At 31.9% G+C, this 27,320-nt stretch overlaps 1 protein-coding gene across 1 annotated transcript in view; it reads right to left on the minus strand.

Moving 5' to 3' along the window:
- LOC149424398 (tyrosine-protein kinase transmembrane receptor Ror-like) overlaps positions 1 to 27,320 on the minus strand; it is a 252,480-nt gene that overhangs the window by 36,773 nt on the left and 188,387 nt on the right. The window contains exons 4-5 of the mRNA XM_089651529.1: positions 11,283 to 11,380; positions 10,507 to 10,677 (exon numbers count right to left, since the gene is read on the minus strand). Coding sequence (XP_089507655.1) covers positions 10,507 to 10,677; positions 11,283 to 11,380 — 269 coding nt within the window. The remainder of the gene's footprint in view (positions 1 to 10,506; positions 10,678 to 11,282; positions 11,381 to 27,320) is intronic.

The raw sequence follows: 27,320 nt of genomic DNA on the forward strand, positions 1-27,320 counted from the left end.
TAAAGTTTTATATTAACCCGTTTTTATCCACCGTATTATCTATTTTGAGTAAGACGGGATAAGTTTAAATGTAGTATGCACGTAAGAATACTTAAGCGTTGGTTTGGGTTCGGGCCCAGCATTTGTAGTGTTCTCTTTGGAATTTTTTGCACTAAGGTTTCGTGCCCGATGTTTGTAATTCAGGTTGTATTTTTTCCTCGTATCGCATCATTTTAAAATTTGTAGCTTTGTATCTTTTGAATTTTTGATATACTATTGTAGCCCAAGATGAGTTGTACACTCGTCCTCAAAAGCATTTGGTTCACATTGATTAGATAATTAATCTATCCCGTTTATGGACAGGTGTCAATCCTTTCATCCTTCCTCTTTAGTGGCGCGTTATTAAGGTTTGAAATTACCCTGACAGAAACTGTCGCTCATTTGAACGCGATTACCTCCCCACACCCAACATCGATTTTAAAGACGTTTTCACCTCAACACGTGTTGAAAATAAATAACTTTTCATTTATTTTAATCTTATATTTTATGTGTTTACCCACCAAATAATATGGTGAATGACACAAATTACTCAAATAAAATTTAATCGCGCCCACTGAGATATGAACCAGCGACCTCCGGATTCGTAACCGAGGATCATAACCACTCAACGACGGAGGATGTTAAACTGCTACGGATTAAGGGTATATTTCAGTTTCCAAACAAGTTCCGTGAACTTTGGTATATTTTATCCCGTGACGGGAACAAACTGGTCTAAACTTATTTATTCCAGTGAGTGATTGAAGTGAATACTTCATTATTCATTATGAATGAATGAATCCTAACAGAAAAAGCTTCTAACACAAATTTAAAACTTGTGGATAGAATAGTAAAAATTCGCTTCGGTCTGTATTCCAATTAATTTCGACTGACAATTCATCTTCTATTTATATATATATATTTTATACAGATTTCATTTATATACAAATCTACAGTTTTATTAGGAGACTGATGAAATTTTGTACTGTCTACATTAGATTTCTAAAAACTCTGTGTAAAGCCTGGGAAACGCTTTTGACCTCAGGAAGTATTCAATAAACATATTGAAAAACAAAGGCCTGAAACTACCATACGCAAGAACATGAACGAATAACTCATAATAAATAACTTTCTCATTTAATTATATGATTTTTGATATAAGTTTTTAAATAAAGTTTTCATTTTATGGCAAGGGTTTTATGTACATATTTGCAGACGATATAAATTTGAAGCTTTGCTTTCCTTACAGTATCAGCTAATCATAGTATTAGTATTTGAATTTTTTTATATGGTTATGCTATTATACATGTATCCTGTTTCACTTATATGCATACATTGTTATATTTGTTACATCAAAACAATCGTAAATTTCAATCGAAGGCTTTCTTATGGGTACTTTCAGTATGTTCTTTATGATTCCTTTTTGAATTGTATTCAGATTCTGTATACAAATGCTTAAATATTGCAGATCTACATTCCTATAATTCCATATATAATTCGAAAATGACATAAAGCGTAATAGAATTTTTTCATGTCTTTTTAAATACCACATTTCTTAGATTTTAAAGAATTATAAGTCTCGTTAGTTTTTCCGTGATACCATTGATATGTAGTTCCCTTCTAAGATTTTCATTAATTACTACTCCGAGATATTTTATGCTTTTTCCTAATTAGAACATTATTTCTATGGCATTCGTGTAATTTGTTTACTGGCTGGTCCCTTGGGTTCATTGAAAATGTTATTTATTTAGTTTTGCTTAGATAAATAACGTTTTTTTAAATTCCGTAGTTTTTTTTCCGTACAAAAATATTTTAAGACGTTGAAATTTCAAAAAAGGTTTCACTAATTTTATATCCAAAGTTATTTAAATAATGGTGAATGCAAAGTTATTTATTTAAATTAAATTGTATTTATGCCGGGAAGTGAATTTGCGATTAAACAATGAGTGATTATCATTAGTTCTGTTTTAGTTTTTAATAGCATTATGAAATATTCCGAAACAAGAGTTCAATGCTCTAGTAAAGGAACCAGATCTGATGTCGAAGATTCTTTGTGTACTTCCGTACGAGCAAAGTGAAATTAGACGAGCATTACTGAATTTTTTAAGGGGTTTTTTTTCTATCTAATGAGATCTCTCGTCGTATTTTACGTCGTATTGTAACTATTTTCTGAGGCTCTCATTGGTTGAAAAAAGACACCGGGAGACCAATTTCCAATTCGAACGTAAAGATTCATTACGTTAAAATTTATGATAATGTAATGACATGGCAATTTAATTTGTTGCGGGTTGAAGTGAAATTAATTGTTTTATTTAAGCTCTACGCAAAGCTCGCCTCCTGCGTCCCTTTGAGACTTATATTACCTACTCTTAAGAAGTACCTAAATTACGGAGAAAGCGGTAGTTGAATCTCTTTACTTCAACCCTATTAAAATACTAGAGTATAATAATGTAGAGTGAAGTTCTTAAGTTTAGGGAGTAAAATTATCCCGAAAATATTCTCTATTTCTCTTGAAACGTATGTACAAATTCAGACTCTTGTATTACTGATAAGTTACCTATTTAAAAACACTAGAAATTTAGACTACTAACTCATTACCTAATTAATAATTGTAAAAACCTTTTTAAGCATGTAAATAAATAAATCAAAAAAATATAATTCCAAAAAAAAACTTTAAAAAAAAAAATTGCCGTCACGGAACGTTTGGCAGATGTGGACATCGAAAATGATTTTAATTGAAGGAAGTAAAAATACAAGCAAACAAATCTTCGTATTTTTGATATAAACAAAAAATAATTTGCAAATTAAAAATTCATCATCATTTAGAGTAGATGCCACTTTTAGTGAGAATATATACCGCACAGAGTTTTGGTGACCAGGCGGAAAGAGCCGACGAGTCACGAGGCTGGCTGAATGAAGCGTCGTCCCGTCTTGCCACACTTACTACGTAAGAGTCGGTATTACCCTCCTGGGCGAACCAAAAGAAGTTTCACATCAAAAACATTCAGAAATGATTTTGTAATGCGTTGCGCACGATTATTTATTTATTTTATTAATACAAGACTTAGAGGGTAAATATGGTTTTTGTGATATTTCACTCTTCATGCTAGGGATGACCCTGTGTTATGGCGGGTAAATTTTACAGTTTGAACAGAATCTATACATTACTCAGATATGAAAAAGAAAAATAAGAAAAATGAGAAAAATGGTATGGAAATTAGAAAATATTTTTACTCAATCTTACGCTATACGAATTCTCGGCTTCTAGGCATTACGATGACCTTTGATTTATTTCACTTTATAAAATCTAAATTGATTGGAATTTCTTTTCCACCAATCTCCGATTGTTGCAACAAGTGAAAATTAAGCAGACCACCCCCAAGGAGCTTAACTGATTATTGTAATAAAAAACATTGGAAAATAATTCCACATTAAATTTCGCGATTTATTTTCCGAAAATTCAAGAGAAATTAATGCAAGTAATATATAACGTTTCATAAGTGATTCGTGATGAAAATGAAAATTCTTGCTTCCATTAATGTTTGCTCGCACATTTATCTTGGCAGTATACATGAAGAACTGTAGAGTCACCAAATCTGATAGTATTAATACCCTTGCGTCCGGACGATGTAGGCCCTCTGATTGGTCAAATTAAAATTGTCTGTTTCGGTTAAATTCCGCTAACTTGAAAATTAAGACACGATTTCATACTAAAATAGGATCACCAGATTTCTTCAAAAACATCGTTTCTGCTCATATAATTTTTGGACAATATCGAAGAAAATATGTTTTAGAAAGTTCACAATCCATTGGATTAATTACATTTCATTAAAAATTATCCACAATTACGTTTTATATATTTGAAGTCTGTCAAGAATCAAACATTCCAATGTTCCTTAAAAATGTCAATCCCTCCTTTACCGGCCGCTGGGGTAGATTCTCTATTGGCCGACAGAGCGCATAAGAGCGATGTTCAAATACGTACAATTTCATTTATTCAAACAACGGTAATTATTTACGTGAAACTACCGTTTTAATACGCATTTACAAATAAAACAAACATTTGATTCAACTTAATGACAATAAACAACAACTCTTTGCATGACGATTTTGAAAAATATTGATATTTAATATTATTTACGTAAATAATAATTTCGCACTATTTGACAGAACACCGACGTGAAGTTAACAATACGCGGAAGTATAGGCACTGCCAACCCAATAAAATAACATGAAAGACAATCGGAAGATAGAAACGCTTCGATGATTGTAAAATTAGCCAACAAATCTCTAATCTGACATGTACAATAAAACAATCATTTTGCCAGGTATATAATATATATTGAGGTATTATTCGGAATCGCTGGGCAAGGATAATATGAAATATTTTTAAATAAAACCTTCGGATTTACCTTAATTAATATAAAAGGAATCTGAATGCATTTGGGAATTTTTTAATTTTAGCATTTTAATTTTTAATTACGTAAAATTAAAATTCGCTTTCGTTGTATTGGATGACAGCCGGAATAATTTCTATTGATGACATTTTCTTTTTTTGGTATTCCTGATATGAATGGCTAGAATTTTTACCATTTACTCTATGCAAATACTAGGTAGGTGGTACTATTTTAGCCAAGCTCGAAAAATAAAATAAAGATATTTTGGTTTCTTTTACAAGTAAGGAAATATTAAAAAAAGGTTATTATAGGTTAGGATAGGTTAGGTTGGGTTATGCTACGTTAGGTTAGGTTAGGTTGGATTAGTAAAGTTCAAGTTAGTTTATAGGTTAGGTTAGATTAAGTTGGATTATTATAGGTTAGGATAAGTCAGGTTATGTTAGGTTAGGTAACGTTAGTTTGGGTTATTATGGGTTAGGTTAGGTTGGGTTATTATAGGTTAGGTTGGATTTTTATGGGTTAGGATAGGTTAGGTTAGGATTGGTTCGGTTAGGTTAGGTTGGGTTAGGTTAGATAGGATTATTATATTATAGGTAAGGTTAGGATATAGGTTAGGTTAGGTTGGATTATTATAGGTGATGTTAGGTTGGGTTATTATAAGTTAGGTTGGATTTTTATGGGTTAGGATAGGTTAGGTTAGGATTGGTTCGGTTAGGTTAGGCTGGGTTAGGTTAGATAGGATTATTATATTATAGGTTAGGTTAGGTTGGATTATTATAGATGATGTTAGGTTAGGTCAGGTTAGATTATTATAGGTTAGGATAGGATATAGGTTGGGTTGGATTATTATAGGTTAGGGTAGGACATAGGTTAGGTTGGATTATTATAGGTTAGGCTGGATGATTATAGGTTAGGTTAGGTTATTCTAGGTGAGGTTAAATAAAATAATAATGACAATAATAGCCAAATAAATCATTTGTGCTTTTTAAGTAGGCACTATTTTGCCGGAATATTGTATTACATTATATTTTTTTAATTTACATTTTACAATTGTCTCTAGCCGCTTATTTCAGGAATACCGACAAAAGAAAATGTTATCAACAGAAATTATTCAGGCTGTCATCCCATACAGCGAAAGCGAATTTTCATTTTACGTAATTAAAAATTAAAAAAATAAAAATTAAAAATTTCCCAAATGCTGTTCGATTCCTTTTATAGTAATTAAGGTAAATCAGAAGGTATTATTAAAAAAAATATTTCGTATTTTCCGTGTCCAGCGATTCCGAATATTTACCTATATTATTTACCTTTAACCAATTAGGCAATTATTCGGGAAAGGTAAAGTTTTACCCGAACAACTGTCATTCTTATTATGACTAAACTCCTTCGTGTTCCGTGTTTTAACAATATATACTCACCCTCTCTCTGTGAATGACCTAATATCTCCCTATTAAATGTAACTTTTCTTAGTATCACTTAAACTGGGCGAAGCCCAACCAAGTGCCGCCCGAAGGGCCTAGCAGAAAAAAACTCGCCGAGCGGGTTTTTAACTGCTAGTTATAATGAATACTCTTCTACAGAGTAGGGGATTTAAAAAATATATACATGTATACAAAGTAGGTCGAGAGAGGTATCGTTTATTATGTTTTGATTACAGCTGAATCGAATGTGACCACCTCCAAGTCGATAAAATCAATATTTGGTGTAATAAGACAGGTTTTTTGTTAAAAATACTAAAATTATGCAATTATTGTTCAAGAAAAAAATATGATTTGGTAGAAAAGAGTTTACTAAAATTAATCTAATCTGACCACCCCCAAGTCGATAATATTAATATTTGGTGAGATAAGACAGGTTTTTAGTGAAAACATACTAACATAATACAATAATTGTACAAGAAAAATATATTTTATTACGTAGAAATGAGCATAGTAAAATTAAATACGAGTATGAATGATTGTTATTATTTTAGTAGTTTCCGCACAATGTAAATTAATATTTGTTCCCTTTTAGTTTAGTGCGTATTATTTATTTTCCTTGAACTCCGTAAAACACGTGAACACCAATATAATATTACCGAGAAGATTACACAAAGGAACAGTAGGTAAATGAGAAATGGTAAAAAAATAATAATAAAAAAGTGTTAGCAATAACAAAGTAGAAGTAAGGACATTTTCATGAAAAAATCAATGACTTCTCCGCACTAACTACCTACTTATCTACCTATTTTCTACCTACTTTCCTTTACTTTTTTGTCAGTACATACGCAGTATTTCATAAGTAGGTAGAAAATAACAAAATGAATTAATTTGTATGGATTTAATTAATTATTTAAATCGCTAATTTATATTTTATTTGTTGTTCTGTTGTTTTGCTCCAAAAGTTTCTAACAATGAATTTTGAGATGTATTTTTTTCTTATTTTTTCGTCTTCAATACAGACCACATACATACCGACAACAGTACATATAGACAGATACAGCGACATTATATTTTAAAATAAAATCCTAACTTTGTACCGTCCACTTTCATTTTTTATACTTAACTAGCTGATATATATCCGGCGTTGCTCTACTTTATATAAGTATAAAATGTACGTATTTTTCTAAATGATTTTCTAAAACTCTATCAAAATCCGTTGAGTAGTTTAGAAGAACTAAGCGCACAAACTGATAGACGCGGATAGCGACTTTGATTTCTACTATTTACAGATGCCGGCCAGGTTTCGCGACAACCGTAGCTTCTTCAGGGCAGTATAATACTGTACTAACATCTAAAACTGTAAGTAACAAGTAACACGCAATAAATAACGGTTATCATGCAAGTATAGTCAGTAAAAAAAAATGTGGATTTTTTTTATTCAACAGCCCCCTCGTAATAATAATATGACAACCAATAATAATCAGCCTCACCAATGGTGTAGAATCTTGGAAATCAATAATTTTTCTCAAAAAAGTCAGAAATCAAACCAGCATTTTACGCAAACAGTATAGGTAATTTTTATGAACGGGAAGGATAAAGAGGATAGTTTAGGCGAAATTGGTAATTTCTTACGTCGATTCAGTGATTGGCCGTTTTATATAGGCAAAACGTCGCGTAAAATTAATATCCGTGTCAAAGATTATCCTTAAATTCATTTATTTATCGTTTCTTTACATAGTTTTTTTTTTACATTAGAATTTTTAATCTCACTAGGACAAAAGCCTGTGTTCAGGTTAATAATTTTACAAAATAATAAAAATAAGAAAGATCACAAATATTATATATTAAGAGAACAATATTGTTACATTAAAGTTTCTAAGAATTGGGTACCTACATGGTACCTATTAATCTAATTCCAGCCAATTCTATATTCATGTAGGGTGACCATGATATACATTGATATTTAATTGCGAGAAAAATATAATAAACTATTATTTTAAAAAGGCGAGAATAAAGTAAGGAAAAAAAATTACATTATAAAAGGAAAAAGATTAAAAAATATACATATACAAAATAAAATCCAAGAATTTAAAAGGAAAAAAATTAAAGAATATGTTGGAATTTGACGACTCAATTGAACTAATATTGTTAAAAAATCTGCACAGCGCGAACGCTGCAGCGTTTGTGTGATAAATAGTTGTTTTAAATTCATGATATTACGTTCCTCATAAAGTAACTGTGTAGGATATCAAAATTTTCTTGTACGTAACGTCGAGAATCAGTTTTAGGGCAATATTAAGTGGTTTCTGTGACAGTCTTCAGAAAATTTATCAATATTTACCCCCAGGTATTTGACACTGTCTACACTTTCCAAGGGGTTGCAGTTACACGTTTGCACACAATTGTCAATAATCAAATTATGAGAGGTAGATGGCTGACTTTTATAAGAAATGCTAAAAGTGATGTATTTAGATTTTTGTGTATTTAGAGTTAGAATATTGTTACTCAGATAATTATTAACTAGTCTTAAACCTGTATCACATTTTTCAAAAGTTCAACTCTAATTTTTACCCTCAAATATTAAGGCAGTGTCATCTGCAAAACTAACAAATAACAATGGTTTCTCAGAATTTGTCAACCATTTCATCGAAACAGACCACACATTTAATAAAAATACAAGGGTCAGTTTACTACACAAAAAACGGAATAGGGATCAGACTGGATAACTTGGAGGCACTTGAGTTACGGAAAGCCAAAAGCATTATAGTAAGGTCATCTACAACTAAATCAAACAAAATAAAAGTCCGATACTTAGGTTGTTCCCTGTTTACAAAGAGCGGTCTCTTTTCAATTATCTCTCTACTCCTACTACCTCCTCCACCAGAGCTCTGCCCATTTTTTGCAACCCTATGTGAAAGCTTAATATTTTGATTACACACTGATGTTACTTGTAGATTTTAGTACAGTGTTATACTGCCCTGAAGAAGCCACGGATTTAGCGAAACCCGTTATTGTTGTATTTTTTTGCGTGTTAGTTTTTGGAGATTTCCTGCTCATCATTGCTTAGTAAATATTTTTTGTCATTCGCAAAATGACATATTTTAACCAATGAATTAATATCGAGACATTAGATAAACGATATTTGAGTAGGGTTGTTAGATAGATAAGTTGCCACTAGGGGTGTGAAAGGAATGGTAAGTAGTTGTTGGGAGTTCTGTATTATGAGAGTTTGAATATCATAATTATGACCTTCCGAGTTTAACACCTCAAGCCTCGGAAGGTCATTACTAGCCTCTGGCATCATATTTCATTACAGAATCTGAAGGACATACTTAACCGGGTGTCGATACATTATAAAAGTATTGTTTTAAATCTTTTTTTCAGTAATTCGTAGTTATGTGATTTGTTCGTCGTTGGAAAGAGAAATAATTATAATTCTTTTCAGTTTGTTTCAAATATTTATTGTGATTTGATGGATCTAAAAGATGTCAAAGTCCATGATTACGAATTGGCTGGATTTAATAGTTCACAGTTGAAAGTGAATATTTTTTATTGTTTTAAGTGACAGTTTTCTTACTAATTCCTATCACAAAAGGAATATGTTTTCTAAATATGGAATTATTTAAAAAATATGGCCTTTTCGAGTCAAAATGTTGGGTTAAGATTTTTTAGTACCATTTTCATGTTTGATATTAAAATATTATTATTTATAAATATCAGTATTAAAGATAATTTTATCTACTTTCTAAAGTTGTATTTCTTTTTACAAGTTCAATAAATATATATTTATATTTATATGTATATAATAAGATATCTTATATATTGTATACCTTATTAAATACATAGTACATTCAAAAAACCTCGGAAGCAATCCGAAATTCCGAGAATTTTCACGGTGTTGTTGGGACTATTTGGTATGTTTTAAGGCCCCGTAGCAAGCGTTTAAAAATGGTTTGAAAGGGAGATATTTAAATACAAATGTTAGAGGGAGCACGCGAATATAAAAAAACGATAATAATTAAGCAAAAATGGTGAAAATATTTAATAAAACACGAATAGTTTGAAATAGAGTAAAAATCTCTCTACAAATGCTTTAGTTGCATTTAAAGATACACTGTAAATTTTTCATACCTACAACAGCTGGATACTATATAGGGATAGGGATAATAAGCTGGATACTTAATATAGGGAGATCTGAAATAGAAAATATACTGATATCAAACACAGTCTAAAACTGAATCTACTAAACTGAACTATACAAAAAAACACTATCTTACTTATTTTAAAATAATTAAAAAAAATAATTATGCTATATGATATATGTTTATAATTAAATTCATATTTTATTTTGTTGTAATATTAATTTCTTATAATTAAATTATAATATGTAAATGAAATCCTCAACATGGGAGATCCCAGTGAGGATATAATTATCTCTATATGTTACTAAGAAAAGAAGACAATAAATCATTATCATTATTAATATTAAGTAACAGAACAAAACGTGTTTCGTGTTTTGTGTTTGTGTTGCGAGGGAATTTCGTATAATTACCGTTTCTAATGTGTTATAAATCGGCAGAAATTCGGAATGCGGGGGCTTAAAGCCTGAAGTATTGCTGTTACGCTGTGTCAGGAAGCTCGTCATATAAGAGATAGTGAAAATATAAACTTACTGCTTCAGTCTTCCTTGATGAGGTTTTGTCTTTGCACATGAGGCTGGCCAAGGATTTCCTCTTCCACCAGCAGATTCCAGCTAGGAATAAGATGAAAAGAAGGGCCAGGATTGCGGCTCCTGACATCATAGTCAGGTCGGGACCCCTGCTGGGTCTGTTAGATTTTTCTGCCTGAAAATGCATCACAAAATAATAGTTGTTTAGACTAAAATCAGGTTTAATCTCTTTAAAAAAAAGTACACTGACAGTTTGTCCCTTACTCGTATTAGCGATGAAACGAAATATTCATGAAATGTATGAATATAACTCTCCATAGTTAATATACATTTTGCCTGTGTTTCTTTATTTTATATGCCTTATTAATTTCTAGTTTTAAAGGAGTGATTTTTCTATATGATTTCATATGTGCTTTGATTATGAGTTATGTTTCGCTTCTTAGATTATTTTATAAATCAGTACTATTTACTTGCCATACCATTGTTACTATGTACAACAGATAATTGACACAAATTTCACGTAAAAGTCCACTAGGGCGTAAATAAATTAATGTAGTTCTTGATTGCTTTTAAAAAATAAAGCAAGTGTACCTTTTTAACCAATCACCATTTTCTTGTAAGACTTTTAACAACTCTCCTTGCCTTAGTATTTTGAGAAGCAGATTAGCACTGGCACTGGTCTTAGTGCTGCGTATTGATTGGATTTTGATATTTCATTGAGAGGTGTATCGATTTCTCTAAAGAATTTTTATCTAAAAAATTATTTCCATTGACTTTTACCATTTCTGTAGAGGTGCTGATGTTAGCTGTGGTAGATGTCGTACTGTTGCTTCCGCTGGGAGGGATGATATTGTGAATTGGCCGGGGGGTCAGGGGAACTGTGGGCAGGAAAAACAAATTCATTAATTATTTTACCTGTTACTGTTTTTTTATAAAACATACACTAATGAAAAAAAATTGAAATTATTCGCTTTATCATTTTAAATGAAAAATATTTTTTTTGTCTAATCTAAAAATCTAGTAAAAAATAATTTTTGAATTAAAAAAACCAGTACATTTTGAATAATTTAGCGGGCTTTAAGGGCAATAAGCCGACGTAGCGCAATTGGTAGAGCACCTGACCGGCAATCAAAAGGCTGCGGGTTCGATTCCCGTCGTCGGCATGTATATTTTCTCGGAAGATTTTTTCAATTTATATAGGTATTATAGGCTAATAACTATTGCTTAAAAATAATACGTTATCCGCTTTATGTTTTTTAAAGTTTGAGGAACGAGATAAAACATTCTATTTTCCGGAATAATTAGAATATATTATATTATTGAAATTTATTTCCACCGATAGAAATTCAGACTATTACTGATCAGAATAAACATTATATTTGTTTGCAAAAATTGTAAAATCTAGGCAAGGCGCAAATACCATAATAAAAATTCAAAATTATTTTTATGATTTGAAAATCTGAGAAAATCAGCTCACTTAACTTAGTTTTATCATTGTCTTTACTTTTATTGATCTTCATTCTGTTGGTTTCTTACTACTATTTGTATTACATCATTCTGTTTCATTTTGATAAACTTTTGTCATTAATTTCACAGAAACACAGGCAGTTTCTTGTAAAATAGAAACCGTGGCATATTCAGACTTATATATATATTTTTTTTCCGTTTTTTTATTCTACTACTACTCCATAAGTTGAGCTCCAGGAGCTCGTGTTTATGGGAGGAGTATTTAACTTTAGTTCTAATGATTTTTTAAACAATAATCAACAACTTATGATATAAATCCAAAAATAATATTTACATAGGTACACAAATTAGTAGAATTTTTAAAGATAATTAAAATAATATATATTTTTACAGATTAATATACATATATAATAATTAATAAACATATATAATAATTAAATAATTATCGTAAAACCTACCTACAGGACAGAGGTTTCGCGAGCATTTCCGCCGTTTGCACCTTTTTAATCCAGATCAATACAAATTAATTTAATCGCCGGTTTCCTTTCCTTTATTCCTCGAAAGGACCATGACGAAAATAAGTTAACGTTCAACTAAATATAACGGACACGCAATTAGGGGCCGCAATCCCGCATCCCATAATCCCGCTGTATTTCAGCAATAGTTAATTCTTCAGATTTGCGTGATGTTAATGTGCGGGATTTGTGGAATTGATAAAAATAATAAATTTACACAATTTTCCGCACTGAATCGACGCATAAACTTCAAATCTGATATGGATCTTGAAGAAAGAGAGGTATCAGAGGGAGATATACCTTCATTTAGCACACACCTTCTTGATTACAGTCCCACCAACTAGTGTTAGAAGCATATATAGCGTTTTCTTAAATATTACTAGTAATACCAAATATTATAATGAAATTATAATATGTAAATGACATCCTCGGCACGGGAGATCCCAGTGAGGATATCATTATCTCTATATGTTACTATAAATCTCTATATGTTACTAAAAATAAATCATTATTATACTTCTCCAATGAATACGGAGAGTCCTGTCAGTGACATTTATATTTTTTAATTTTATTATTTATTTAAGACTTCTTTAAAAGCTTATTATGAGAGGTTTTCAATGTATTTTGAAATAATTTTTCTATTACCTACCAAATATGGTTCATCTCAATTGACTATGGAGACTCCTGTCACTGACATTTATGTTTTCATATTTTTCACGATATTTTTTAATCAACATGTTCTTAAAATACTTATAATGTGTCTTTTCAATATATTTTTTATAATATGACTAGTGTCAAAGATAATTGATACCAAATCGTAGAAAATATTTATGAAAAGTTGGAATTATTTAAAGTTAATACCCGTTAGTAAAGAAAATCCCGTGGGATTTCTGAAATTTATCTTAAAATGCCGCGGGATTTGAAAGAGGTGCGGGATAAAAGAACATTTCACAACTACCCATGAAATACCCTTGATCCAGTAATTTGTTGCTTCAACAAGAATTAATCGTGTACCATCATGGTAATGCCTCTCAAGGTTTTCGAGGAAATGTTTTTTTTTCTTTGCTTAAATGGTGTCCGAGAATCATAAAAATAAGGTAGGGTGCAAAAATTTTTACGAGGGGAGAAGTTTCCAAGTTCTAATTCTGTGAATGAAATTTCGATATATATATTCAAAGATTAATTCCAATCTGTCTTTATACCTAATAAAAGTACAAATTACGCAAGAAATGTCAAAATAAATAATTATAACAAAATGAATTCAATCAATTTCAATGCAAACGTGTTGTTTTAAATTTTAAAAGTTTGAGAATTTTATTATTGTAGTTCATTTCACTTCAAGTGAATTTTCTGATCAATCTAATATAATATATATTATAAAAAGCCTATCCGCCTCATTTTCCACTGCCACTGCCACCCACCCCATAACCGGTGGTTATGGTGGTAGAAAGCCCTTGTTGTCACATAAAAAATAACAGAGTTTGGTAAGGGGGACTGAGCGGGGGTGGGAGTGGGTGGCGAAAATGTGTTATGTTTTGGGAAGGCCACGAAGGCTTCAGATTATTTCAGAATGGGCCCGCTGACTGTGTCGGTGAGTCTGGAAGGTTCCAGAAAGTTCATGAAGGTTCTCGAATGCTCTAGAAGGTTCTGGAAAGAGAAAGTTCAAGAAGGTTCTAAAGTGGCGGAGTGTGTCGGTGAGCCTAGAAGGTTGCGGAAAGTTCCAAAATACATTATTTTTTGGAATAATTTATCAAAAAATGAAGGTACTTAAAAGTTCCTAATTAGGTGCGTTTAAAAAGTTTTTTTTTATTTAAACCTCAATGCCAGGAAAACAAAGTAAAAAACCCCCGAAGTATTTTTAACGTAAAATTTGTTCATCATCGCAACTCCGTAATGTAAAAAATAATGTGTTCTTTAACGATCCTTAAATGCTGTATTAAATTAACGTTCAATTCGAAAGAAGAATAAGAGCTTATTAATAAAATCTTGGATTATATTATTTATTACTTCGTCCATCATGACAAAACTAATATTTATAGTATACTAGTGGATCCCCCCAATGCTTCGCTATTTCTGATGTATTTCTCGGGCACTTCCGACTTCACCACCATTCACTACTATACACCACAATAAAAATGTTAAAAAACTACATTACATAGAGTTAATTCGACTCCGTATCTCATTATGGTGCAGAGATATTGTGTTAAGTATTCCTCGGGCGTCCCCAAATTCTTCTACCATTTAAATATCTTTAAAAATTGCGGTGTATTTAAAAATCATTCATTCTCCCAATGCTCTAACAATTTATTTTCTCTAAATTTTACAATAGTAAGGTACTTAATTAATGTTACATGACATATTAATGTAATACGTCGTATAATTTATTGACAATGATAATGATCAGATAAAATTGGAAATCTAGAACTTCTCACTCAAAAGTACTTATTGATTAATGACCCAAAAACCTGCAAAGATGGTAGCAACCACGCATTTGGAACTGCGTAAGAGGTGTAGCCCTGAACATAAATATAGCGACATGCTCTGCCCACTGTGTACTGAAGTAACCTATGCCTGAGTTTGCTCCAGCAGGCCTAGAGACTGATTCTTTCCGAGTGAAATATTTTAATCAAATCTGATGAACATTTTACTAAAATCACAGATGATTTCCGAGAAATATCATGAGAAGACAATTATTCATCGTATTGAAAAATAAAAATCAGTATTTAACAAAAATATTGTTCTTGAAAAACTTAACAAATATTTGAAATCGTTTTAAGCTACTTTTTTATCAGTCTAAAATATAAATAACTTAAAAATAACAAAAAAAAAAACAAATTTGTGTTACGAATTCTCCAGAATTAATTAAAATGTGAGCCTCTACATATATTCCTTACCCTTGATGGAATTAATCAAATTGTTAGCCTTTATATATGTACATTAACCACGATGAAATTAATTAAAATGTGAGCCTCTATATATATACTATATACCTTACCCATGATGGAATTAATCAAATTAAGTGCCTCTATATATGTGCTTTAACCACGATAGAATTAATTAAAATGTGAGCCTATATATATATATATATATATATACCTTACCCTTGATGGAATTAATCAAAATGTGAGCCTCTCTCTCTCTCTATATATATATATACCTTACCCATGATGGAATTGAGCCAAGGGGATCGTAAAAAAGTTGTACAATTATCACAACGTCGCGTCGCGTCAGTTCGGCAGATTTTGTTAAAGTTACAGTTTTTCAATACAATGGTTCATATTACACGACCCGTTGAACAAAACTGAACGTTGACAAACTGCAATAAAATAGTTAATCGGGGCTAAATGTTAAGGTTATTTTGAAGGTGATTTCACATTGAATAAAATAAATGTTTGAAACGGTATCTAATACTACAAAGTCAACCTTTAAAATATAATTTATTTATTTTCACATATACGGCACAACATGTGCCATTCACATACTAAATTACAGAGAATAGTACAGCAACATAAGGAATGCAACAATATAAATGTAAGTATAACGGTATAATCAGTAAATAGTAGTAAGGTTAAAAGTATGAAAAAAAGAGACATAAATAAAATATAAGTAGCAATCTGTAGTATAGTATTAAGTCAAAGTAAGACATTATATGTAATAATCTACAATAAAGTAGTATAAGCAAGAATGAAGTGCTTATAAAATGTCTGAAAGGCAATAAGAGTTTGTAAAAAATAAAATAAAAAATTTTAGAGAGGTATAAACTATTAGAAAATGAAAAGAATAAAATATATACTATTATAATATGAAAAGGAAACAAAAGTAATAAATGGGAGAATCGCGTGTATAATAATAATGTGCGACACTGCTTGACAGTCCGATAAAGTTTTACCTTTTTAGTACCTATGATGACTATGATAATATATAATGCACTGATATCAGCTTCTACCTATCGAGTACTAGTAGTTTTTAATCTGAAGTACATAAACATTATGATGGTATGGTATTATTCAACAATTTTTGTTTTATGCATCTTTTATATGATAATAGACAATCAGCGTGATCGATGTTGGAATATTCATTGCCTAATCTGTGCAAGCGATGTATTATTGAATTTTGTTCTGCGTTAGTTCCAGTATTGTTGCAATAATAAGGTGACTTGAGTCTAGTTTGTCTACAGGGAACATGGTAGTTTATCAACGAAGTTAATTCAGGGGAGTCAAACCAGTGATTGATTATTTTAAATAAAAAAATTAGATCATTAAGTATTCTTCTATGTTTTAACGATAAGAGATGCATTAATTGTAATAATGAATCGTAATCAATGTCGTCAGAGGGAATTCCTAATTTGAAGTTAATTGTTCTGAGAAATTTATGTTGGATTCTTTCAATGGAGTTTGCATGGTTTTTGTAGGAAGGGTTCCATATAGACGAATTATATTCTAATTGACTTCTGACTAGAGTTGTATAAAGTAATTTTAATGTATGGATATTTTTGAAATCTTTAGATATTCTAGTAATGAAGCCCAACATTTTCATTGCTTTACTAGTAATGACATTTATGTGATTATTAAATGATAATTTATTATCAAAGATTATACCGAGGTCCCTAATTTCACGTACAGATAATAAAATGTGGTTGTTCAGTGTATAACTATATTTGATGGGGTTTTTTATTCTGAAAAAACTCATAATTTGACATTTTTTAATATTGAGTGTAAGTTTGTTAATGGAACACCACTCTGCAATTTTTTTGAAATTGGATTGTAGGGACAAACAGTCATTGATATGTTTAATGATTTTAAATATTTTCATATCATCAGCAAATAATAATATGTGAACATCAGAGAAAATAGAAGTGACATCGTTTATAAACAGTATAAATAATATTGGTCCTAAGTGTGAACCCTGAGGCACACCGCTAGTGGCTTCGAATTCGTAAGACAAGTGTTCTTTGATACATACAGTCAGTATACGTTTTGATAAGTAATCCTTAATCCAGTGTAATAGTTTACCACTTATTCCAAGTTTTGACAATTTATTTATAAGGATTTTACGACAAACCTTGTCGAACGCTTTACTAAAATCCGTATAAATTGAGTCGACTTGTTGCCTGTTAGCGAGAGCACATGAGATAAAGTTTTCGTATAATGTAAGATTAGTTAGAGTAGATCGGCCAGAAACAAAACCGTGTTGAAAAGAAGAAATATTAAATTTTACACAAGAACATATTTTATGAAGAATTAACTTTTCCAAAACTTTCGGTATCGACGATTGTATGCATATCGGTCTGTAATTTTCAACAAAAGACTTGTCTCCGCTTTTAAATATTGGAGTAAGAAAGCTGTTTTTCCATATTTGCGGGAACTTACCCGATGAAAGTGATTGTTTAAAGAGTAGGTATAGTGGGTAAGAGACGCTACCTGCACCAGTGGCGGCCGGTGGTCAAAATATGTGGGGGTTCACCGGATTACAACATTAAGTCATAAAATAAATTAAATAAAGGTACATACCTATTTATAAAGAAGTTCTATTCTCTGTTCATTTTGTTTAGCAAAGACCTCTATCAATGCTTAACACTGATAGTGCGTTCAGTCTGTCCTGGCTCAACGTGTTAAAAGATTTTATTCTTTTTAACGTTGAGAAACATCTTTAGCTTTCAACTGAGGTCATTCCAAAGGTCATGAATGGTGCACAAAAGTTTTAGTAATTTCACAGTCTCGGGAAAGTCTTCTAATAAACAAGTACTATAAAAAAGTTGTAAAATTGATAAAGCGCCGTTAGCTTTTGAAAAATCGTCGCGGGCGTAAATTGCACAGAGTTTACCTTTTAGGTACTGAACTTTATTTAGGAAGTCATACGTTTTAAGCGTCACATTGAAATCATGTTCTGGGAAATTTGACCTGTATCGATTTTTATTAAATATCTCATTATGGTGTTTACCTTAGGCACGGTAGCCTGAATCCAATTGCATTCTGATGTCAACTTTTCCTAAAACCTTTAAGCTCAAAACTTTTTGTAAATGTAAATGATAAGAATTATGTTTTTTGATTTTTTCAGAAAGGTGAGTTACATCAGTAACACCGCTGATTGTCCAAACTGAATCAACATCGTAAATTAAACACGTAAAACAAAATAAACTATTCAATTGATCACATGCACAGAGCTACAAGCTTTGTTATACATTGTTTTGTTAAATGATCGAGTAAACTTCTTCGATCCAGATTTGCACTCTTGTTTTATTATCAGTTCAGGTTTTAGGTGGACCGGCATTTTTTATTATCACTTTGTTTTCAAAACTCGACCTATTATTCTTAATGTATTCCACATTCAAACTCATTCTTAATTTATACGTTGAACAAACACAAAAGTAATCATAAATTAGTATAACATGCAATTGATATGCCTTATTAATAATTGATATACAAGATCGATATAACCTGCAATTAAACTTCAAAACTTTCTCAGAGTAAGAAAAGTTTTAAATTCAAGAGACAATGCCTGGCAACGGCGAGTACTGACTGAACTGATAATAAGTAATCTGACCATCACTCATCTCTTAATGACAAGTTTTATCCTGTATGCTTGTATCGAAGAAGCGTAACATTCGCTGAAAAATAGCAGATGGTAAATTGAAACAACGATATCGACAATAATATCAAACATACGCGTTTAAGTTTAACTTTCTACTGAATAAACCGTTCCTTCTGATGTGGTGGTAAAACTCCGAACGCCGTTCTTGATATGGTATTATTTGCAAAGAATAGTATGTAATGGTATGGACCCACGCTTTCGACTGTTCCACAGAATATGCGACAAAGCAGTTAAATTTTGGATCGCAATCGAAAACGAACTGCTACGAACATAGGCACAAGTCAAAGTCGGTCTGCAAGTTAAGCGCGCTTAATAAGTAGGTACCTTTTGAATGAGATATTATAACCGAACCGAGTTTCGTATTGTGATTAGCCATGTCGGAAATCTTGTTGGTTGTTCGGCGCTCGGGAGCACATATTAGCTGGCCGCCACTGACCTGCACAGTTTTTAAGGAATATGGGGGGAATTTTATCTGGTCCTGAGCAACATTTAGGTTCCAGTAGTTTAATACAAGCCGCTATGTCTTTAATTTCAATATTAATCTGGGATAATTCTAAATTTATATCTGACTCGAAGTTTGGAATTGGTTCGTTAGGTATATCTGCTTCATACACATCTTTAAAAAAATCTGCAAATAAATTGACAATTTCATTAATTTTACAGGAAGTTTTCTGTTTATGGTGCATAGTTTCAGGTATTCCAAGATTATTGTTATTTAGTGATTTATAATACTTAAAAAAATGTTTTACATTATTTCCAATTGAAAGTTCAACATTATTAATATAATTCTTGTAACAAATGTTCGATAGTTTATTGCAATTTTTTCGTAGCATGCTGAAATTTGAATAATCAGAAATGTTTTTAGTATCTTTGTAAATTTTATGTGCTATCTTCTTTTCAATTACTAGGTTAATGAGGTCCTTGTTGAACCAGCTAGGGAAATTAGAGGATGATTTAAAGCTGATTGGGACAAAAGTTTCAATGGCTTTATACAGGTGGTCATAAAAGGCTTTAATATTTCCATCGAGGTCACCTCCCTCTAGTATAGACCAGTCAACGTTATATAGATAATCACGTATTGTGGCATAATTGGCTTTATTAATGTTTGAATACTGGGTCTTAGTTTCAAGTTGGTATTTCATAGGGCTACATAATATAACAATGTCTAAAGGTGGGTGATGGGAGTCGGGTGCAAGAATCAAATCCAGTGACTCATCAACCTTAGTGGCCGTGTCAGTACAAAAAACAAGATCTAGTAATCTGTTATTGACATTTTTTACATTGTTTTATTGATTAAGGTTAAGGAAATCACATAAATTGACAATTTCTTTTTCTGTTTCGGATAAGGTTGAGTTTTGAGAATCAGTAGAATTATCGCAGGTGCCCCAGTGGATTTTGGGTAAATTGTAATCGCCGATGATAGTGATTTTACTATTTGGAAATTTGTACGACAATTGCTCTATATCCTCAAAATGACTTTTGTATACACTTATATCCGACGATGGCGGAATGTAAACACTGCCAATGATATTTTTTTGGTTTTTACCGTTTAATAAGATGTAAACTTGTTCCACATTACAGTTTTTGGTTTTCAGAAGTTTTGAGCAATGCACCTTGTTGACGGCTATCATGACGCCGCCGCCTCTAGACTTAGAGCTGGTATGTTGACTTCTGTCAGCCCGGTAAACGAGATGGTTGGGAAGCCCAAGCTCAGCTGTGTTGATAGATGGTTCTAGCCAGGTTTCTGTTAGTATGATTATGTCGTGGTGCAGAGTTGGGGCATGTATTTTGAAGTCCTTTAGTTTTGTTTTTATTCCTCTGACGTTTTGGTAGTAGCATTTCAGTTGGTAATTATTGTGTCGTTTTTTGGAAGAGTTGCAACAATGGTAGGTTTAGAGTTAATGTATTTAATGGTGAGGTTTGGTTCGCCATTTTCTTGCCGGGACAGCAACTCTCTTCTTAGTTCAATTAAGTGATTCCGCTGGAGAACAGTTAGATCGTTACCAGCTTTGATGCCGTTTTTTAATTTTATGCTGTTACGTAACACAGTTTTTGGTGTGATGTTATCATTAAATTCCAGTTTGATTGGTCTGTTTTTGTTAGGAGTTTTTTTGGCACCCAGTCGGTACATTTTTACATGAAGTAGATCGAGAGATGGGTCAACATTTTTAATGGCAGAAAAAACTTTATCTGTGTCTACGGCAATGCTTATGACTTTTTCTTCTGACGTGGTCTCCGGCACGTTATATAAGATAATGTTTTTAGATCGATTAGCTCTCTCTTCCATTTCGGTTACTATTTCACACATATTTGTTTCGATCGGCTGACGGTTCGTAGTTTGCGCCATGAGATGCATATTATTTTTAAGTGAATTTAATTCACCTTCCATCACTCCAAAATCGACAACCAATTCACCAATAGTACCCATAAGTTCAGTAGTTTTTGGAATAATTTTAAGAATGTTTTCTTTTGTAAATTTGTTGTTAGGATCATTAACGATCGAAATTAATCCACTAATTATTGAGTTAACTTTGGTGATGTAGTTAGAAGCTTTATCACACAGAGCCATTTTTATTATTTTTTTATTGATTATTTGTACGAATAAGTATATATTTTTAATTGCGAATAAACAGTTATAAACCCCTGACTTATTGGCAAGGCTCGTGCGAGCTACCGCGGCGGGGAATGACTGGCGGGTGACGGGTACGGGGGGGTTTTAACAGCTGTCACTAGAAACTAATTTGTAAAACACAATTTCCGTACTTTGCGGGCACTATATACGTTTTTGATAACTCGGCTACTTTACACCAGTTTTAATTAGATATTACACCGTGAATTATCTTGATTTTGTAACTTTTTGATTGTTTATAGGTGATTTTGTTGGGACGAATTTAAATGCGTGTACACTCTCTATATGTTGTTGTTGTATAATATATTGTTGTATAATATATGTATAATATAATGTTGAATAAGAGAGAAAAAAAACTTTCAAAAGAAAGGCTGACTAAAAAAATATTATTTTCGTGTCAATTTAAGACTCACATAATTATAACAAGCAAAATACAGTTTCTTAACAGACTCCTCAGAATAAAAAAAAACAAAGGAAGATGAGTATTTTACTCCCCTCTAACTAACGAATAAAATGTAATGAGGAAATGAACTCCCAAGCTCATAAAAATAACTGTAGAATACTCTGCGTTATCACAAAGGTCAACCAACAAGAAGACCAAGAAAATAAAAGATAATATTGAAGTAATGCTCTATTATTCTTTTTTTTTCATTTCAATTCTGTTTAAAATTTCTTTTTAAAATAATTATTTAATTTATCTTTATTTTCATCGGTTTCTTATTTTCAGTTAAACCTATTTAACCTATACCTATTTTACAACTGAATGAATCATGTATTACATTTATATAATTATACACAAATTTCGACTACCATAATACGGACATGTGTCTAGTGTGGTAGTCGAAAAGCATGTAAAAAACCTGTATCCAAATATAATTTTTATGAATAAAGAAAAAAAAAAATTGATAGCTGTTTCGATCACGTTTCATTTATTTAGACGTTACTAAAGAAATTCAATATGTCTTGTGTCTTGCTTGTCTTCTATGGAATGAGTTTTGTGCTGTTTAACTTCATCCTCAGAATTTGACCTCAAAAGTCAACAGGCAATGAAATCATTTACTTGTACAAAGTAAACTAATCTTTAGAGTGGTTTTTTCCGTTCTTTTAGGTACTGTCTCAGTGTATATACCTACTGTATATAGGTAGGCATGAGTGTTAAAGTTGGGTTGATTAAAAATTATTCTCCCAAAGTTGGCGCTCACGGCCGCGGCGTTGGTCTTATTTGCTCTGCCCCTAGTTACGGCATTGATCTTATTTTATTTGAATAGAATTAAATGTAAACATCCGAAAGAAATTAATTTAAAATGAGAATTAGGTATATACCTCACATTACGTTAACTTGGTAATTATCTTATAAATCAATCCGCCGGAACATCAATCACATCTTGCTTTTAAATTTGTTCCCAGAAATACTAATCAAATTAAATTTTATTTATATTATTAATCTACTTGACACGTCTTCTTCGACCTTCAAAGGAATCATTTGTCAAATAAATTAAATGGAGTTTGTGTTTTAATGATAAAATATAGAAACGTGACGTCCCATTAAAAAAACTGTTTTTTCTTCTTATTAAAATTACAAAATATTGACTAGTAAAACAAATAAACATTGCCACACATCGTTTCAATGACATTAATTGTTAACAAAAATGAATTTGAAAAATCTGTTTCAATGATTTTTAGTTCCATAGGAGTTGAATTCACGTTCATGCACCGCACGCGGGCGGCATATTCTGGGGGCGTTCTTTAAATAGTCGTCCATCTTTCGTAAGTACGTCCTTTGAAAATTAATTGATATTTGGAGATCGAATTCAAAGAAATATAGATGTAAAAAGGTTAATAAATTTCAGTATATTCGCTTTGAAATTTGTTAGGGTTTTTAAGAACGGCAAAAAAAACACCACAGAAACTCTCACCGAACCATAAAAAGTTAATATTAGTAAAAAACCAAAGGGCGTATAAATAAATAATGATTACAAATTATCATCCAAAGTGGTCAATTAAGATCTACTAAGAATCGATATAGGAACTGCGGATCCATAATTAATCGGTAATGGTGACCTAACTCCAACGCTACGGATGTCAACAGTAGCGGCACTTATCATAATAACCTTTTATTTATTTATTAGATTACAATGCATGCTATTCCCTGTTTGCAATCCACTACTCGTTACTCCAATATTTAGATCCGTTTGCTATGACCTTTATTTACGTAATGCAAAACAAACAGTGGCGTTGCAGTTTTCACGGTCATTTCCGGGAAATGTGTGTCAATAAGATCCCGTTTTTAAAATCGAAGAAATTAAATTCTCTGTATAGGTACATTTTAACATTGTAAATAGTTCAATATTTTCCAGGTCTGGTTTTCAAAAAGTATAATGTTCATCATTACAGGATCTGGTAAATTGAGTGTCGGTAAATATGATTCCTTACTATTCGATATTTATTTCGTTTGAAAAAACGAATAAGTATGTTTAGCGAAAAAATACTCTAATAACGGGGGATTGCTGGGGTTCACATTTTAATTAATTCCGACGAACTATCATATCTTTATTTTTCAGACCGATACCCACGGATGTAAGTTTTTTTATATTCAGAATTTAAAACTTGTACCTCACCGTTAAAATATTTATCGAAAAACTGTTTAAAAATGTATAAAACTATAAAATTAGCGGTAAGCACCAGATTTAATTTTTTTAGACAATGAATTAGTAACTATCCGAGGTATTCATTTGGAATCATTTGAGGTTTTAGTAATACGAGTATGTCTATCAGAATTAATTAAAATAAACCACGCGAAAAGATTATTTTTCGACGCCTGCCTGCCAGGGCAAATTCAACCGTTGGTCCGACCAATACGGCGGGCCGCGCGCCGAATATTTTTGTGCACGCCTTCTTCACTTACGTTGTAAAGATTCCCACTTTGTTTTAGAATATTTGCTAGGGCGAATTCGACCGAAGGACCGTTCTACTCACCGGGGCCGCGCGTCATATATAATTTTGTAAACGCCTTCTTAACATACTTCATTTTAGGGTATTGTGTCGTCACAAAACATATGTCCGTTAGCCGAACAAATTTTGGGTACACCACTGTTTGAATTTGGGGCTTACGTATCACCTTCAAATGAGATTGTCCAATAGGTAAGTTTCTTGGATTTAACTGAATGACTTCATATCACAATGGACCCAAATAAGGCTTTTCTGAGCGTAGTACGGGACACGCACATAATTTGGAAACTTTCGAAGTAAATTGGAAAACCCACAGTATAAAAAAGACAAAATGTCCACTGGGTAAAAAAGAAAGCCTCTAATTATTTCTAGAATGTTAGAATGAAACTCCTTGTGATATTTTTGAAACATTCAGATAGTCGAATCTTTTCGTGAAATATTTATTTATTTATTACTTCTATTTTTATCATTAAGATAGGTAGTTGAGAAAAATTCAAAAATTGTCATTTAAAAAACATATTGATAAAAGAGTTATAATAGGTTGCAAAAATGATTTTTTAAGTAATTACGTATAACTTGGTGAAAATAAATCACTTTGTATAGGTTCTCCACCACTTAATCAAAAATAATCGACATGTTTCGAAGCCAATGGTTTCTTCGTCCACATAGACATACAAATTAATAGACTTGCCCTAACCTGAAATCTAGGTATCATTTTTCGAAGAGCTGGAAGTAAACCACGTGATCATATTTTTAGCACCAGGAAGTTTCGAGAATGCTTTGAATAAACCACGACATCAGTCGTACATTGACCGCCGAAGAGTTCACATTGAAATAACAAGACCTTGCGCAGAAAAGTAAAGGTCGCTAAAGCAAGGCAATGTTTGCAGTGCGGTCCATTGTGGGACTTTTCTGCGCAGGATCTGAATGTTCGTTTTGAAAAGAACCAAATGACTAGTGACTCTAAAAAATAATGTTGTGGGTAAATTGTAACACATTTGTAAAACTGTGTAACAAAATATCCAATTATGGAAACGAGCCCGAACTTTTGTTTTCCAGATCTGTAGTTAAGTTTGCGCGCCATTATAAAAAGGACTAGTAAATTGTAAGCAGATTGTATTTTCGAGGGCTGAGTAGTGATATTACAATGTGAGTTGCCTGCACACTGTCAGATTCATTTACTGACAAATCACGTACAGGAAGACGATCACGCCACCGCCAATTGGTTTGTTCCCCTTTCTCCCTGATTGGCTGGTCTATCAATTTGAATGTCTATGATCCTATAAGCTTATTAAATTATCGTTTCACATTGGATATAATGCTACCACTTTATTGCATACATATTGTGTGATGTTGGCAATGCATTTAAAATTAAATTACTAAAAGTTGAAGTTTTCTACATTTAGGCATGAGACATGTTGCAGGATCGAGAGGATGTCAAAGGTTGTTCACAGATTATCCTTTATAGGACTTTTGTAGTGAAGGTATCAATAATCCATTTTTTATGAATATAAATGGTTAGATGATGGTAGAGCGATCCAATGCGTCGGGCTCCACTATTGCTCAAGCAACATTTTCCGCATACAATTATGATTATGTAGTCGTTTGTTATCCAGGACTCCTCTTTTCCGTTTTTATGAATATAATGTTAACAATAATAATAATTATTGATTTAAAAAATTCTTGTAAAATTTCAACAAAAAAAATCCAGTGAAAGATATTATGACTTCAAAAATAATAATATGTAAACATTCGCTCATTTAGATACAGATCAACAAACGCCGATTCTGAATATATAAATTTTGTTAAACACGAAGGCCCTTAAAAATTACGAGATAGTCATAGATATTTATTATCCTTTGCGTTATGCATAAAAAAATTGTCTTATAAAATTATTTTATTATTAAAAAAAAATAATACAAAATATTACTTGCGTTAAGACTGAAAAAATCATTTAAGCTTACACCAAAAATTGCAATGTCCTGACTTGAGTTGACAAGTCTGGTCATTCTGGACATTGTTGAATGGAATCCATAATTTGTGGATATATATTATATTTTTTATTAAAACACAAATAACTTTGTTTACATCACTTTATTTCGATACAAAATCTCAACATGTTTCATGAACCAAGTTCACTTCATCAGGAGCACAAGTATACTAAAGTTATAATTAAAATTAGGTCTAGAAAGAAGAGGTAGAAGGAGCAGGGAGGGGTAAGAGTGGGGGAGGGTTATTCAAAGTAGGAATTAAAATGTCATTAGACATGTTGTTACGTAATACAAGTTACCCTATAAAAAGGATGCACACTAGCCCCAATTTCCCCTCACTAGTTGCGACACACGCGACCAGATGGTCGAAATACGTGATCGACTTGGACCACCCAGACTGCTCGCGGTCAACACGGGCGGCCCTAAGCGCGCTTCGGCAGTGCAAATCCGACCTTGGTCTTAGCAACACGGTCGCTCACGATGGCGAAAACCCCTCGCGGGCATGGCTTGCATGATTACGCAATAACGGACGCGATCTCGTTCCAGTTTAACTAGATACATTTCGCCATCAAACTAGCAGTCATGTTTATTATCTCGGTTCGAACTAAACTCAATGGAGTCCCGTTCTCGTGTAAAATCCCGAGTGCATATTACCACACCATCAGTACCGCTGCTT

The sequence above is a fragment of the Hesperophylax consimilis genome, chromosome 4 (assembly GCF_061612785.1).
Source record: "Hesperophylax consimilis isolate HC1 chromosome 4, BYU_Hcon_1.0, whole genome shotgun sequence".
In the NCBI taxonomy this organism is placed as follows: Eukaryota; Metazoa; Arthropoda; class Insecta; order Trichoptera; family Limnephilidae; genus Hesperophylax; species Hesperophylax consimilis.